The sequence below is a fragment of the Mus caroli genome, chromosome 1 (assembly GCF_900094665.2).
Source record: "Mus caroli chromosome 1, CAROLI_EIJ_v1.1, whole genome shotgun sequence".
Taxonomy (NCBI): domain Eukaryota; kingdom Metazoa; phylum Chordata; class Mammalia; order Rodentia; family Muridae; genus Mus; species Mus caroli.
In genome coordinates, this window is record NC_034570.1 from 118,136,996 (window position 1) to 118,154,193 (window position 17,198).

Below are 17,198 nucleotides of genomic sequence, written 5' to 3' on the forward strand. Positions count from 1 at the left end.
ACAGAGAGAGACAGAGAGAGACAGAGAGACAGAGACAGAGAGAGAGAGAGAAACAAAGAGAGACAAAGAGAAACACGGACATAAAAAACAAAGACAGACAGGCAGGCAGGCAAGTAGAGACAGAAAGAGAAAAAGCCCAATGCCAACCTTGGTTGTTATCCTTTAAAATACCATCCACCACCTTGGTTGTTATCCTTTAAAATACCATCCACCCCATTTTTTTTTAAAGGAAAGGGTTTCTCACTGGCCTGGAGTCTGCTAAGCTGACTAGACTGGCTGGCAAGCAAGCCACAGGGACCCATGGACCTCTGCCTCCACAGCATTGAGATCACAAGAACATGCCATCACACCTGGCTTCTTAAATGAGTTCTGGGGATGGACACGGGTCCGTAGACTTGATCTATAGACACCTGGCCCACTGGAGTATCTTCCCAGCCCAGTGCTTAGTGGCTTCATTCTCAAAACTTTAAGAACTAACATGTGGCAGTGTCACTTTTCTTAGGTGGAAATAAAAATACAAAGGAAGAGCAGAATGTTCCAGATTTGTTAAATTAGTGGTGACCCAGGCTGAAATGTCTTTTCTTTCTAGTTCTCTATATAGCTGTCTCCTGCTGTCTCAGCTTTGCTGGAGGAAGATCACTAAAATGCAAACTTCAGACAGGAAAATATGACCCATGTTAATGTTAACCAAGAATGTTGAAAAATACTGTTTAAAATATTTTCTTCCATCTGTTGTAGTGTGAAGTAAATGTATCCTCCAATGGTTTCTGGTCCATTTGAGATATCTGGTATATTTTTATAGAGTGGCAAATAAGAGGGCTCTGTTTTCAAAGAAAAGTCTCAGCCTTCACTGCCCTCCCCGCAAATTTGCAGAGAGTATAGAAATATCAAGTCCAGATCAATAGTAAATGAGTCTCTAGAACATTAGGAGAAAGAGGAAAGACAATGTGGACAGATAATGCAAGAGCCAGAGAGTAGGGCAAATTCCATGAACGGCTGTCTTCTGATGACATGCCTGCCTATCATACACATCAACTCAAAGCAACCATATTCACATGGACAAGACCTACACAAGATCAAGTCAGTCTAAATTTCAGCATGGAAACAGAAGAGAGCTCAAGGCCCTGCTCCTATCTGTGGAGCTACTGGTAGTGATGACCACTGAGGCATAAGTCATTTTTCTTCATAGGCATGCATAATGATAAGCGCTCCATTCCTCTAGTGCACAGCCACAGGCTGATACACACCTAGGCAACACTACCTGGATTCAGTGGAGTATGAGCAACAAAAACAGTTAAAAAGATATAAAGTACAGCGGGAGATGGGATGATTGATAGGTCCCTGGGAAGTTGGAGGGGATATATAAGAAAACATGGCATGCCAGTATGAGAAAAAGAAAAGAAACTGACCTTTACATTCATCAGAAGGATCAAGGCATTCAGAAACGCTAGGATCAGAGCTGAGCTAAAGTTAGCAAACTGCCCTTAACTTCTTCCCCAGTGGAGGCCTCTTCAGAAAGCCCTTCCTTACACCTATATTTTGTAGGGTACTGTTTGTTTTCTTCTAGCAGTTTTAGCGTTTGTGGTTTCAAACCACAGTCTTTGATGGTCTGGGAAGAGAAAAGCAGGGCTGAGGAGCGGCTGACCATCTAGAGGTAAATGAGTGCCACTCTAAGAGATGCAGGGAAGCTGTCTTTGGGTTTTTAATATTTATTTATAAGTATGTGTGTATCTGTCTACATGCATATATGTCCCTGTGTGAGGTACTTACCAAGTCCAAAATAGGACTTCGGTCCCCTGAACCTCTAGTTATGGGCAATTGTAAGTTCCCTAGAATGGTTCTAAGGAACTGAACTTGAATCCTCTGCAAGTATAGCAAGAACTGAGCCATCTCTGCAGCCCCTAGGATGTTCTTTAATGTATGAGTGAGCCATACAAAGAGAGACTGGCTAAGGGTATGTTATGCTTTCCAGTACCCCTCTGTCAGGTTGCCATGCTTCCAAGAGCGAACCGGAGGACCCTATAAATACTTGAGAGAGGATAATGGGAACAGTAACCCTTGAATGGGACAAATGGCAAAAACCAACTCCATTATGGCCTCAGGAAGTTCAACATGTAGCCAGCTGTATTTAAGCATGGCAGTTAACTGTGCTAGGAGAACCCCTCATGCTTCCTCAGGAAGGAAATGGCTTCAAGGCAGATGCTAAGGGCTCCGGGAAGAAAGTCAAAATGGATGCAAAGAACTGGATGTCGGGAGTAAAGCTTGAACTTTACTCGGGGGATTCTCACCAAGTCTGGCTGCTCAAGAGTGGCTCAGCATAGCTGTTTCCCTTGCTTAGATGCACAGCACTGATATTCACACAATGGGAGCACTCCAAGGCTGCAGGGAGAAACACTGGCTCTGACACTTCAGGCGTGATATCATTTACTGACAGGAAATGGTTTATAAAATATGCCTGCCAGATGCTGGGTCTACTAGACCAATTTTAATTTAAAGTGACAAACAGCGAAGCACAGAGCTGCTCCGCAACAGAACCAGACATTACTATTAGCTCTATGCAATCATTAATGTCATCTGAGGAGCCATGCCTCAGCATGCTAACCCATTAACACACATGGAGGCTGCATGCCCCGTATCAGGACAAAGGCCTTCTTTCCCCTCCAGTTCTACCACAGTAAGACATTGTCATCTGCATTTGCATTTTTCTTTGTTCTTGTGAACATAATAGAAGTGGACACTTGTAATAGATAAGTAGCTTTTGGGCTGTGGGACAGCTCAGTGCATAAAGCCCTCAGTGTGCTCTCTGCATATGAGGGTCAAGGTGGGATCTCTGAAGCCACGTGAGGTGAATGCATTTGCACTTCTTTGCCTTCCAAGTGTTGATACTTCCATATGGGAGATGGTGCCAGGAGACCAGGCCATTTTTGATGAGCTAGCCTGAGGTATACAGTAGGGACTAAGAAGTACTGACTCCAGCAAGGCAGAATGTGACAGCAGACTCCAAAGTTGTCATCTGACCCCCCCCCCACATACACACACACGAGGGGGGTGAGGGGGAGACAGAGAGAGAGAGAAAGAGAGAGAGAGAGAGAGAGAGCGCACTTAATTAAGGACAGGAGCTTTCAGGAACAATTTATGAATTCACTAAATTGTTTCCTAAGGAACCAAGACTGATGTGCAAATCATGTGTTTGATATCAGTACTCTAAGGACTCGCTGCTTTCTTCATGAATTGCTTCCTCAAAAAGAAAAAAAAAAAACAAAGTCCCATATTGAAAGGTAATATGCCCACCCATTGGAGGAGATGGCCCTGCTAACACTCCTCCAGGTGAGTCCAGTGAGGCACAAACACTTCATTAACTTGCGGTGAGGAGGCTGGGCCTTGGCCTATCACCATCTTTAACTAGGAGGAGAATTTCTACCCTAAGCTCTGTCTACACCACTAAGCTTGGCTAACTGTATAAGCACACATTGAGCAAGTAGCTAAAAGAGTGGAGAGGGTAAGAACAATTATGGGATTTTTCAGCATTAACCTCTCATAAAATATGTTCAGCCATGTATGTGGTCCACCAGGCAACAGCTTAAACGCCATCACATTAGGAAAATATCCTTGAGTGTGTAACCACACATGAGAGAGAGCCCTGCAATATCACCTGCCCCCCCCCCAGCTCACCGTTTGAGGGGCTCCCTCACCTCCAGGAGTGGACTGCTATGAAAACTCCCATCTTTACTACTGTGTACTCTACTAAGTGATAGAATTGTGGTGAGCATATTTGTTAAACTTCTACCTTCTGAGGGAATCTAGGGTGTGGCTTCTATGAGGGAGGCTGTTTTTCTTTTGTCAGCTTTCTTGGAAATCAAGCTCATGAACTTGATGTAAAAATTAACACCAGCCCACGGGGGAAGTGGAGAAATAACCTCATGCCTCCATTAATTAACACATATAAAGAGAACTGCCAATCCATGTGGAGAAAGATAACATTGCGAATATAAAAGTTTTAAATTTGAGGGTTGCAGAGAGAGCTCTGCAGTTAATGGCAAGGAGTGCTCTTGTAGAAGACCTGAAATCAGTTCCCAGAATTTGAAGCGGGTGCCCTGAAACAGTCTCTAACTCCAGCCCCAGAGGATTCAATGCGTTTTTCAGGTCTCCACAGGCACTGCGTTCATGTGCCCATACCCACACACAGACACATACACAGAGTTAAAATAAATCTCTTTCTAAGTTTTAATGTTCCACATAATACTTTGGATGACTATGTAAATCACTAGATGACCATTCCACTGTGAAATATGCCCAAGGGCACATCCAACACTGAGGACTTTACAAAGACTCAAAGAGAACTGTCTCCACAAGAAACACCAGCCATACCTTCAACACTAAAGTTTGACATGTGAAAGGCCATCAAAAATAGTCCCGTGATCCCAAATGATCATGCGATTATCTGTCATATATGCCCCACCCTGGCTGGCTTCTATTAATTCTCTGACTGCAATTGCAGCTGACCCTTTTTAAGGCCCTTTAAGTGCTATATAAGAAACCTGATTACAGTGGGAAATATCCTCACAAAAGCAGTATGGGAAAGCAACCACTATTTATTGTACATATAATTATCTTCTCTTTCAGCCCAGGATAGAGTTTGGACTCTTGCGTAACTCAGATCTATGTGGGATTGTCATTTGATATACAACTGGTGACCCAGCATCACCTAGCATCATATGAAAATAATTTACTGTGTCTTTTGTGGCCCATCATGGAAATCAATAGCTTGAATATAGAGACATCTCAATTAGATAGTGCAAAGAGTGAGCCCTGCCCCCTTCCTTCCTGTATCATTAAAATGGCAGGTATTCCACAGCAGGTCTTCCAGTTGGACTGGAGAGCCTCTGTTATTACTGGCTCCTACACAGAAAGTGAGAGTTCACCCAACGGAGAGATGATCTGAGGGTAAGCGGGTAGAAAGGGGCTTAAAGGGCTGGGCAGGGAAAGGTTAAAGTATTTATGGGTGCTTTTCTATAGCACCTGAGTAATTTCATGAGTTTGACAGTGTATTTAAATTACAGTAATGAATACAGATGAGTCATACTATCTTCCTGCCATGTTCTTTGCAGCTCCCAAGCCAAGGACATGAGCATCGGCAGTGTGTATTACCACAGTGGGGGAAATGATCTCAAGGCTGAACTGAGGTCTCTCTCACTGCAACACATTTGAAAACATAGGGATGGGGCTGTGGAGATTGCTCAGTGGGTAAAGCAATCTCTGTGTAAGTGTGAGACCCCGCAGTCAAACCCCCACACTCCACATAGAGGCAGACAACAGCAGCACCTGTATCTGCATTCCTAGCTCTCCCACAGAGAGTTCTGCCATATGGGAGGCAGAGACAAGAGAATTTCAGGAAGCTGCTGGCCAGCTAGCCTGGTGTATACAGGAGGGGAAAAGCCACAAGAGAGACACTGCCTCAAACAAGGTGGGAAGCAAGGACTTAAACCACATGTGTGTGACACCACCACAGAGAGAGGGAAGGAAGGAGGGAGGGAGGGAGGGAAGGTGGGTGAGCAGAAGGGAGAAATATTAAACTGTTGATATAAAAAGCTTCAGGATGGAAATACAGGTCCCCCACAGCACTCGTGAACATTAACATTGTAGGACAACTTCCCAACATGACACAGCCTAGGATAACCTCCAGATACAAATGTGGAATAAAATAGTTTTCAGTTTTACTTAGGGAAGTGAATGGATCCTGGACTCGGGGGGCTTTAATGCGCATACTGGTGTTTTCTCATTCAGCACTGAATAGACTTTCAAATAGAAGTCGTGCCATCGCCTGGCCCTATAGTAAGTGGCTAGGACTGAAAAGTAATCTTACCTACTTAAAAGAAAAGAAAAAAGAACATTATTCTTTATTTTTGGCTCCTCTTTATTTTTGGTATATAATTTGGTAAGAATATACCAAATAATTAGTACTGGGATGAGCATTAAAATCTTATTATCCTAGCTGGCCACAGACACAGCACACCCACAGAATCCAATCCATGGCAAAGCCATGAAACATCTGTTGGAGGTTGGTCTGGTGCTGCTTGTATTCATACGCTAAATACTGTACCCCAAGATCTGGTTGCCCCAAGAGGAGCAAATTCCCACCTGTACCAGCCTTTGCTGTGCAAACCTTACTCCCTACTTTTTCAATAAAATAGCTCCAAGCAATTACTCAGTTACTGGGGAGAACAGGGGGAGGTGGAGTTTGAGTTACAGGGCTGGGAGCCTCCAGTAGGGCCAGGAGAGAGAGAGAGAGAGAGAGAGAGAGAGAGAGAGAATGAATTAGAATCACGGAGGAGAAGATGGGAGAACAGGAGGTCTTCATTAGTGATGGACCAGCAGCATGTGCCAGAGTGAAATGCCTTCCCCATCCCAGGACACAAGGCTGGAGCAGAAATAGCCCAGGGAGATTCAAACAGCAAGTATTTGGGGTTCACAGATGGGGCAGTAGCCAGCCCAGCTGTTAGAAAAGAAGATTAAGGGTTCCCCCCAACCTCCCAGTCATTGCCAAAGCCAAATAAATAAACCATAGTCTGAGTCTCATTCATTCAAAGCTAGAAGGGGATCAGCATAATTCATAATATTTTACACACAACATTTTGGGAAGCTACCACAGAAGAAAAGCCAACCATTTTGTCACAAACTTCAACTGTCAGGTCAAATTAAGTCCCAGAGGATTGATCAAGCTGTGAAGACAATGTTTGTCAGACTTGGTGCACTTGCTGAAGGCAACAAAAAATGGTGCTCCCAGAAAGTCAAGAGGGGGCAGACCTCAGGCCCGCCATGCTCACGGGAGAGCAGTACCTGGAAAACTGCTGCTGCAGGCCGAGCATCTGGATCCTGTTGCGCTCTGACTCCAGGGTCACCTCCCGCAGCCGCTCCTCACTCTGTAGCCGCAAGTGCCGTTCCTCTTCCAACTCATGTATCAGCTTCTCGTGCTACAAGACAGAGAAGGAAGGGCATGGCCTTCAGAAGGTGTATGTGTGCCAAAATGAGGGGCAGGGAGAGCTGCTGGTTCCTAAGAGCTAACCTGAGCTTGATGTTCAGAGCAACAGACACAGACATACATAAGCAGGCTCAGACACAAAACTATCTAGAAATAGACAGATAGACACAGGCACAAAGACGCACACTGCACATGAAATGATAACAGCTTTGTGCAGTAGTTTTTTGTTTTTTTTGGTTTTTTTTTTTTTACTAACCCCTTTTTATAGACCAGGAAATCAAGAATCAAAGATCTTGTTAAAGATCACAGAAGCCCTGGCCTGAAGAAATTGCTTGGTAGAGAGAATACTTGCCTTGCAAGTATGCACAGGACCTGAGCTCTGATTCCTAGCACCAACATAAAAGCCATCACAGCAAAAAGCACCCATAATACCAGTGATAGGAAGCAGAGAGAGGTGGACCCAAGGACCTTGTTGGCCAAGCAGGCATTCTAGTTGGAAAGGCACAATCTCTGCACAGTGAGAGATGCTAGATCAAAAAATAAAGTGCACAAGTGACTGGAACACATCCTCTGGCATCACATGAGCCCCCCCCGTGAGCAAGCATAAACACACATGCACCCACATGACCACAGAAACCAGAAGGTGGAAGAATTTGAGGGCTGGATGGCTTGACTGAATGGACTGAAATAAGATCCATTAAACCAAGTTGTCTTTTGTAAGGAACTAAACCTCCCACCAAAGTCATAATTATTCAGATATTAAAGCATCACCATCTACTCAGAATGACTTCATCCCTTCAATCACTGTGACATCATTTAGACATACTGTCACTGTCATATTCCACTGCATAGAAAGACCAAGAATCTCAAGTTAATTAGACTAAATCTGACATCGTGGGTGAGAACACCATATCCAGTCACAGACATGAAAGTTTTGAAAACAGTACAAGTTTACAAATGTTCAACAAGCAGAATTAATTCAAAATAAAACAAGTACAAAAAACCAACACAATTCTGTCAGCCGGCATCCATGCCACATCGCACAGGTTCCCCTCAGCCTTGCTTCTGAAGCAGGTACACCCTGCTCTGCGCATGCTGTTCTGACGTGTAGGTCAAGTAACAGTGCCTGAGTGAGACATCCTGGCTCAGACTTAGGGTTCCCTGATTGTAAGTGGCAATGTTTCACTGAAAGCACATTTTGCCATTCATAAGCATAAGGCTTTAGTTACACAAGACAGGGGGTGTTTGCTGCCACTAGTTCTCAGCACGCTCCAAGCCGATTAGTACATCTGTGTGCTGAACTATGTCCGGACACTTGCTTAATCTTGGTGTGGAGTCACTGACTTCAGTTCAATGAATTCTACCTTGAGATTAGGACAGGATTTCTAGCAAATTCTGAAAGGAGTGCAGACATACCTGTGTCATCTTACACCATGTTTAATGGGAAGCGCTACATTCAGCATGAATAAGTACAAAAATCAAGACATTCATCAACTCTGAAAAGACGGAGGACATTCTGTGCACTGTGGTATTATATCAATAGCCAAGAGTTTTCATTCTTTACATCAAAACAAGCAAGGAATTCCATTTCATTGGTATAAAATTTTGCTTTTGTTTTTAGTAGATAGTAAAATACATATACACTGAAGAATTGTTTTTAAACAAATAGCTGTGATTTATAATCAGTTTGTGTTTTCTTTTATATACCTGTGTATCTATGGTCATATAAAATGTCTGTCTAAAAGGGGTCCTGATTAAAAATAATAATAATTAGCCCTGAGTGAGAATACAGAGTTAAGGAGAAAACTGCTCAAGAGCTGGTTTTAATTTTGTCCAACCAGTTTTTCAGAGGTTCAAAACAAACCAAGTCACTGATTGCTTTTAAAATCTTTGCCAAACCAGGGGATCTCACAAATGGACACACATAGCTGACAGAACTGTCCTACACACAGCTCAGCTTCTCCATATAATATGAACTCTGCCATAGCAATGCTGTCTCCAGTGTCCTGTTTTTGTTATTGGTTTTCAACAGCAACACTACTGTGGTTATTGCTGCTAAATGGAACACTGAGTACAGATTATACAATGTTATGGTGTTGGGTATGGGAGGGTTCACCTTATAAGTCTTGCACAACTCTGTGAGGAAGAAGAGAAGTGAGGAGCTCCAAGTTGAGATAAATCAAGTGTGGTGACTCTGTCATGATGAATAATCAGGGTCACAAGCCGGTTACGTGTTATTAGTCATTGAAAAAAAAAAAGCACAGCAAAGATGCAGTTTCTCCAGTGTGTTATTTTAAAAGTCTATTATTATGTGTGTAAGTGTTTGGCCTGAACTTATGGTTGTGCTATAGAGAACCTAGGATCCATGGAGCTGGGATGAAGGCCATCAGAGTCCCTGGAACAGGAATTATGGGTGACTAGAAGGTACCTATTGGTGCTGAGAAAAAAAGGGGGGGTTCTCTGCAAGAACAGCAAGTGCTCTTAACTGATCTATCTCTCCAGAACTCCAGCTCTAATTTATAGAGATAAACTTATCCTGGGGACCATGAAGAAAATAAAGATTACACTCTAGAAGTATGTTGCCATACTCTGAAAATGCACATCTTCTTGCCTCTGGGCTTTGACTATTCTCTTCTTCCCACTTAAAAGACCCTCTGAACCCTTGGGATGTGGCTTAATGGGTAAGAGAACTTGCTGGTCAAGCTTGAGGATTTGAGTTCAACTTGCCAGCACCCACATTAAAAGTCAGGTGTGTACACATGAACCAGTTACCCCCTACCCCAATTAAGAAGAGGAGACAGGAGGATCACTGGTGTTTAGTAACTACCATTCAAGTTCCAGGTCTAGTAACAGACCCTGTCTTGAGGGAATAAGGCAGAGAGTGGTAGAACAGGACAATAGAAATCCTTCTCTGGCCTCTATGCACAAATGCACCAGCAGACATCACACACACACACACACANACACACACACACACACACACACACACACACACACACACACGTATGCACACACATGCATGCACATGCGTACATTCATACATTTATATAACACTCCCTGAGACACCCCTGGGCTGTTCCCAGGTTCAGCCTCATTCTTCTCTCCAATCCTGAGTTCCAGCAGCACCCACTATATCCAATGCATTTGAGATCTATTTTCTATACTTTTTCTTTATAAATCTCCAGCACTATCAATACTTGTCTGAGATTAGGATCATTTCTCCTATGCAAATATACTTTGTATTTTTAGAGCATTAGTGCACAGTAGTGCTGGAAATAAATATTTCTGCTTGTTGACTCTGGAGCTGTCTCTTTTGAACTCTACCAATCAATTACTTTTACTGACATCAGGACAAATCAGAATAAAATCCTTACCCTGTCATCTTGGATTATAGCATTCTGGATGCATGGAAAGGAATGGAAAGTGTATTAAAGACAGGAAAAAGTAGCGAAGCCGATTCTCTGCAGAACTGGTTAACATGGAAATTTTTATGTTGCATGTTTGACATAATAAAAAATAACCTAATCCTTTATCAGCATAACATGAACACAACACTTTTTATCTGATGTGTCATTATATAGAAGGATTGTGCACAGTTGCCCTTTTTGTAGAATTTGGAAGAGGTGGGTCAGATGGAGGTGGCAAGGATTGAGCAGTTCAGAAGCACATGCAACACAAAGGGACAAGTTCTGCAGGTAGAACAGTGACCTTTCTTAATATGAAAGCAAACAAGAGGGGCTAGGGCTGTGGCTCAGTTGTATGGTGCTTGCTAACATTCCTAAAGTCTGGGGGTCATGGCCAGAACAGAATAAACTGGGTGGCAATCTCTTGTATCTGTAATCTCAACACTTGGGAGGTTGAAGGAAAAAGGCAGAAGTCCAAGGTCATCCTTGGTTCCTTAGGAAGTTTGAGCCTCTCTTGGTGTACATGAGATTATCTCTAAAGACAGGAAAAGCACTATACGATTTCTCAGTGAGATATTGAAGGGGCTTCCACATTAATAAGGGACAACTTTATTTTCCATATGAATAATCTTTAGGTCAATTTGATGATGCTATTTCAAATACAGAAACACACACACACACACACACCAGAATCCTATAAGCTAAACACATCAGTGTAAAAATTAAACTAAAAAAATGTTTTCATAAAAAGGCAAGTTTTAATTTAAAAACCCTCTACCAGTTTCTAGCAAACCAATGTCAAATGGATCTAAATTAAGCAATAGTTACAGCATCTAATTGCTGTCCCGATTTTTGCTTTTCACACAAATTGCAATGTATTTTTCCCCATAAAACTGTCTGAATTCAATATCTCCATTAGTTATGAAAGATTCGGTCATTCTAGAGGCTGAGATGCAGATAAAGAACTTCAGCATTGATTTTTTTTTAAAGCACGAACTGTTGGCTGTAACAGAAGAATCAGAATCAGATTTTGTGATGCTCAGATAAAAAGAGTACTGGATATCTCCGCAGTGCTGATAACATCACCTGCGAGAGACAAAGCTTCCATTCTAGCTAAAAAAAGAAGATGATTTTTTTTAAGTGAGAGGGGGGACAAAGGGTGACTTAGATAACAGAGATGAGGACAGGGAGTAGAGCTGGGGTGGGCAGAAATTGCAAGGGTAAACAGGACGGATGGGCAACGGATGCATCTCAAAATGTCCATTATGCCAAGGTGGAGTCCTGAAAGAGAAGCCACAGGTGAGCCTTATAACATGACCAACTTTTCTTCAGTAAAAGAAAGCTCCAGGCTGGGAGACAATCCAGTGGATAAAGTGCATGTCCCCCCAAATGTGAAGGTCAGAGCCAGATAGCTAGTTTTACTAGCCTGATACACAAGCTCTGGGTTCAGTGAGAGACTCTGTCTCAGTGAATCCAGGGGAGAGTGAACTTATCAATTAGGATTCTGAATGAAGAACCAAATGTTGAGACTCATAATATTGAATCAGGTAAATTTTGTCTTGATACCATCATAGACCTGGGAAAACAAGGAGTAAAAATGTGTGGAGAGTTATGCATTCCTCAGAACACTACTCATATTAATTCATGCAATGAAGAAGACATGAAGCTAACTATCCAAGTTGTCACTTTGGTTCCTCCATGGGCTTCTTGTTCAGCTTTGGCAGGATGGTGGCATGTTGTTCATTAACGTGAGAGGACCTAGAATTACCTAGGAGACAAACTGAACTTTTCTGCTGAAGACTTTCTAGATTCAGTTAATACAGGTGGGAAAATCCATCCTGAATGTGGAGGACTCCTTTCCATGGGCTCTAGTACTGGGTTGAATACAAAGGAGAAAGTGCACAGGGCAGTAACATTCAACTCACCTTCCTGACTACAGGGGCAATGTGACCAGCTACCTCACACTCCTGTAACCATGACAGAATGTATTCTTGAAGAGTGAGCCTATGTATGGACTTACCTCTAAAGGGCTAAGCTCTCCTCCAACACCTACCTTATATTCACCCATGTAAGCCAGCCACAACCTGGAGAAACGTAATTATTAATGGTACCAATGTCAACAAGATGATGTTTGTGCACACTTTAGGGTCAGGGCTGGTCAGGGCATGGGTTTCCCACAGTAAGGATTTCAGGGGACTGAACTCCTATTTTCAGATCATGGGGTGAGATGCATGGTTTGTCTTAGCCAATGGAGAGCAAGTGAGGCAGTTAAAAAGTAGATGCTTAACATCAGGTAACCTTGGAGGGGAGGGACAAAGCAGACTCCAGAGGGATCACAGCTCCCATTTCTATGGAGGTTTTAAAGAGAAACCCCAAGTCTAACTGATACTGGGACAAGGGAATCCATCCCTGGTGTGGACTCTGGAAACTAGAGACGACCTTAAGAAAGCAAGGGGAGCTTGTGTTCGCTGTGAATGTCATTCATGAACAATGCTTTCATGTCCTGGAAAGGGCTAATCTGTGAGGATTTCGCCTCACTGACTTTCTGATTTCAACAAGCTTCCAGAAAACCATTTCCTCATATGTGATTTAATACCTGCTGCTGCTGCTGCTGCTGCTGCTGCTGCTGATGATGATGATGATGATGATGATGGGGATAATCAAGGTAGTTAAGACTTTGGTTGACAAACTGGGTGGTAAGTCTGATTTCTATAGCCACTTGCCTAATTCAGAAACACTGTCTTCACAGAACAGTTTTTTCACAGGGTTTTCTTTGGGATTTTTTTTTTTTTTGACCAAAGGCTCACTTCTCAACTTAGTTTATCGAACGCATCATTTACTTGGCCAATGGGCTCTTTTATAAAGTCAGTGGTACATTTCTCCTTTAGTCACAGATCTTTCTCCATTGTCATGTTTAATTGATCACAATTAACAGTAGCTATTAATTATTCTATCCCCTCAGGAATTCTTGGGAATCAATTTTATTAAGTGCCTTCATACTTGACTACATTCCTAAACTCCCCTCTCTTTGCTTTGAGACTGTATATTCTGTACATAAAAGGGTGGGGCACCAGTCTCTAAGCAATCTGGACTGTCAGAGCTCTGCTCTGAGCCATCTTTACAGTGGTCTTGGATAGATTTCTTTCATCCCCACTACTCCGTTCCTTTCTTGCCTCTACCTACAGGGACCAATGCAAAACTAAGACACTCTGTAGTTGACTTAATTTGGGGTGACACTTGGAAATGCTCTCTTTCTCTTCCTGCCTTATTACACAGGAATCCGAGGTCTTTCTCGTCTATCTTCTAATCCACGGGTAAATTTTCCATGAAGGTTAACACCTGCCTTCTTTTCTCAAACTTGATGCTTTTCTTAGAACACACCCACCTAATTTACATTGTACCCTATATTCTGATAGGCTTTTTATTTCTCTTAGCATATTTATAATTATATACAATAGCTTCACTGTGAGATTTTCACACACATTCGTGCATGCACACATAACCCCCCACACACACACACATACACACACAAATGGCATTTTGATCATATTCTGATGTTCCCTCCCCACTTTTCCTCTGCATTTTCTCAACAGGTCCCCTTGTGCTTTCATGTCCTTTTAGCTTCATATTCAGCCGAATTCCATTAGAGCTGCTTATGAGAGCATGGGAAGGAGCTACTTACAAGACCATGGGAAATGTACCAGAAGCGACACTGTTGAAGAATATGTCTCTCTTTTCCTGACATATTTAACATCTTTAACTAACAGCCTACAGGTCCTCATGGAAGGGTGGTACTTTCAGAGCCCCTGCCTCTTCTATGACAGAATATTGATGGGTAGAACTCATGAAGGTTTGGGGCAGACAATCACAGCTGCTTTGACATAAAGTTCAAAGGCCAAATCCTGCTCAAAAGATAGCATCCCACAATACACCATCCCTTCTACTTGTACAGTCTTTCTGCCTGCAGTGCCCTCCATGTTTCCTGAACCTTACATCTATGTCATCTTCTCTCAAACTCTTACTGTTTAGCTCCAACAAAAACAAAACAAAACAAAACAAAACAAAATAAAACTACATGCCACTCTAACACTTGCTAAGAATTCCATATACAGCTCTGTGCCACCTTGTCCAAATCACTGCTTGGTTAAGACGAGGGCGAGACTTAGTCTTATGCTTGGTGAGGACCTACCCATCATAGTTGCAAATCGCTGAGTGGTCCAAAACTGCAGTCCAAAACTGCAGTAAGTGCTTATTAAGGGTGACTGTCAGTGACCACTTTTAGTCTTAATCCTGATGCTGACAATAATATACAGATATCTTGATCTTAAAAACCTCATACAGTTTCCCCTGCTGTTTTTTTTTCCCATGTCCATAACTTTGGTATGTAGAACGCAAATCCAAGTTGCTGTTTGTCTCACCTGCTCAGCCCCTTTCATGCATTAATTATTAAGTCATACATTTTATTTCTGCTAGGGCTTGCCTTCCAGAGCACTTGCAATTGCGTTTATTAAGATTGTACCTTTTCTACTCATTCAGTTCAGCCCCTTCGTTTTGTAGATCAGCGAGAGAGGAAAGAATCCTATTTAGACTAGGAATCTTTATATTGCTGTCTTTCCTCAGTGAATGGGTGTAATTATGTGTATGGGAAATTAGAGTGTTTGCTATGGTAATTATTCACTCTTCTAAAATAAGAGAATAATTATAATGTCAACATCTGACTGTACAAGTTACTGCTGAAGCATTTAAGTCTGCCACAAAGTGGCTCGCAGGATCCTGGCAATTAATATTAATTTTCCACAAATGCTTTTTATTCATCTGGAGAACATTCCAGATGGCCTTCACACTTCCCATTGCCTGGCAGAGGCTCTTCTTTACATAGAGCTGTTTCTTCAAACAACGCTTTGAGAATAACGGGCCTGGTGTTTACAGGATCAGCTTCAAGTGTTTGAGAGCAGACAGATTATAGGAGAAAATTCACAATTTTTTTAAAACATGATTTCCGGCAGTTTGCCTAATGATTGTTAGGAAATGTGAACATTCGCATTTCATCCTGGAAAGGTCAGCTTAGAAGAGTTAAAAGATCGTCATGGAATCGTGAGCCAGCTACAGTTCAGTGCTTCAAGGATCCCTTTCACAGATTCATCAGCCTTAGGAGAAGGTAAAGAAAGATATTACACACTGAAAGCTTTCTGTGTGCTAATCTGGGAGGGAAGCTTTATAGAAATACCATGTTTATTTAAAAAATCATTAAACACTAATATATGAGCTGAATAAACATAGTTCATCAATCAAAAAGGGAAATGTGTTTTCTTACAAGAACGCCTAGGCAACCATTTATGTGTGCACATTTATATACACATGTGGCTATAGGCCTGCAGAAATCAGAGGTCAAATTTGGGTGTCTTCCATGAACCCAGGTCTCTCACTAGCCTGGAACTCCCTAATTAGGCAAAGCTAGTTGGCCAGAAAGTCCTTTGATTCTTCCTGTTTCTGTCTCCCTGATGCTACAATTTGAGGCCAGTTTGTTTGTTTGTTTGTTTGCCCATTTGGTTGGTTGGTTGGTTGGTTGATTTTTAATGTGTGTTCTAGGATTACACAGAGGTCCTTATACTTGTACAGTATCTGATTTACTTACTGTGCTGTCTCCCAAGCTCCCTAAATGGCTCCTTTCAAAGTACATTTAGCCCTTGATCAATCATATAAATGAAGGATAATGTCATGACACAGGACTGGTCCCCAGTGACAGTAGTGGTGAGCAAATGAAGACATGATAAATACGATTCATAAAAAAATATGCCAGTAGGGACTGGAGTCAACATGTACAGAACATCTGCTTTGTGTGTGGCTGGACACATGCTCACTGAGGAACTGCACAACATGGCTACAAGTCTACTGGGAGTGCTTTAAGCAAGGGTTAGGACCCATGCTGAGAGGGGCCTGCTTTGGAACTCCTAGATTTTTCCCTAGTTCCCACTCTGGCTGAATACTTAGCTCTCTCTCATTCACAAGTGTTTTTTTTTTTTTTTTTTTCTGGAACATTCTATCAGATCTGTCTGAACACAGCAGGAGTTGCTGTACCACATGGCAACCTTAGTACCTTTCCCTTGTTATAGAACTTATAGTCAAAGGGAAACAGAAATCCTGAAAGAGTGCTTTGGATTGTTAAGGAAAAAAGAGGCCCTAAAAGATGCTTATTTTTCTAGGGTGACCAGGCACATCCCAGGTCTCTCTAGCAAGGGACAAGGGTCAACCCACTCTTAAAGTCACTCTGTGCAGATGGCTAGAAGAGCAAGGGGTTACTAAAGAGTAGGGGACTCTTGTCCCTAGGCTAGAGATATTTCTATATTCACCTTGCAGCTCCATTTATAAATTATTATATGTATATGTGTATACATAAATATGAGCTCAAAACTAAATCTGTGCCTGAATAAGACACAGTAAAAATGAATGCTAAACATTTTTATTGTTACTATATTAAGATCCTGAAAATTAGTCTTGGAGATTTTACCTTTTTCAGGAAATCATAAGGCTAAGTTTTTTTTCTGGGCATTGCATGTTATAAAATAGGACTGCTTCCCTTTAACAGGTAGAAAAATTCATATACTGTTCAGCAAACATGTTTGAGAAAGCCTAGAAATCCCAGGAATCATTACCAAAGGATTAAGTTGAACAGGTACAATGCAGAACGTTCCAATTTGTGATTGTTAGCTGACATTAAGGGGCAGGTGTGACACTCATACCACAGTGGCTTCTCCCCTGGGGTCTGGGGAATTACAGAGGACCCATTAATGACAGACAGTTCCCTGTACTGAACA

At 42.2% G+C, this 17,198-nt stretch overlaps 1 protein-coding gene across 1 annotated transcript in view; it reads right to left on the minus strand.

Annotated features, from left to right (window-relative positions):
• The window catches only part of Nckap5 (NCK associated protein 5), an 805,148-nt gene that overhangs the window by 455,620 nt on the left and 332,330 nt on the right, over positions 1 to 17,198 (minus strand). The window contains 1 exon segment of the mRNA XM_029471137.1: positions 6,838 to 6,971. Within this exon segment, the coding sequence (XP_029326997.1) occupies positions 6,838 to 6,971 (134 nt within the window).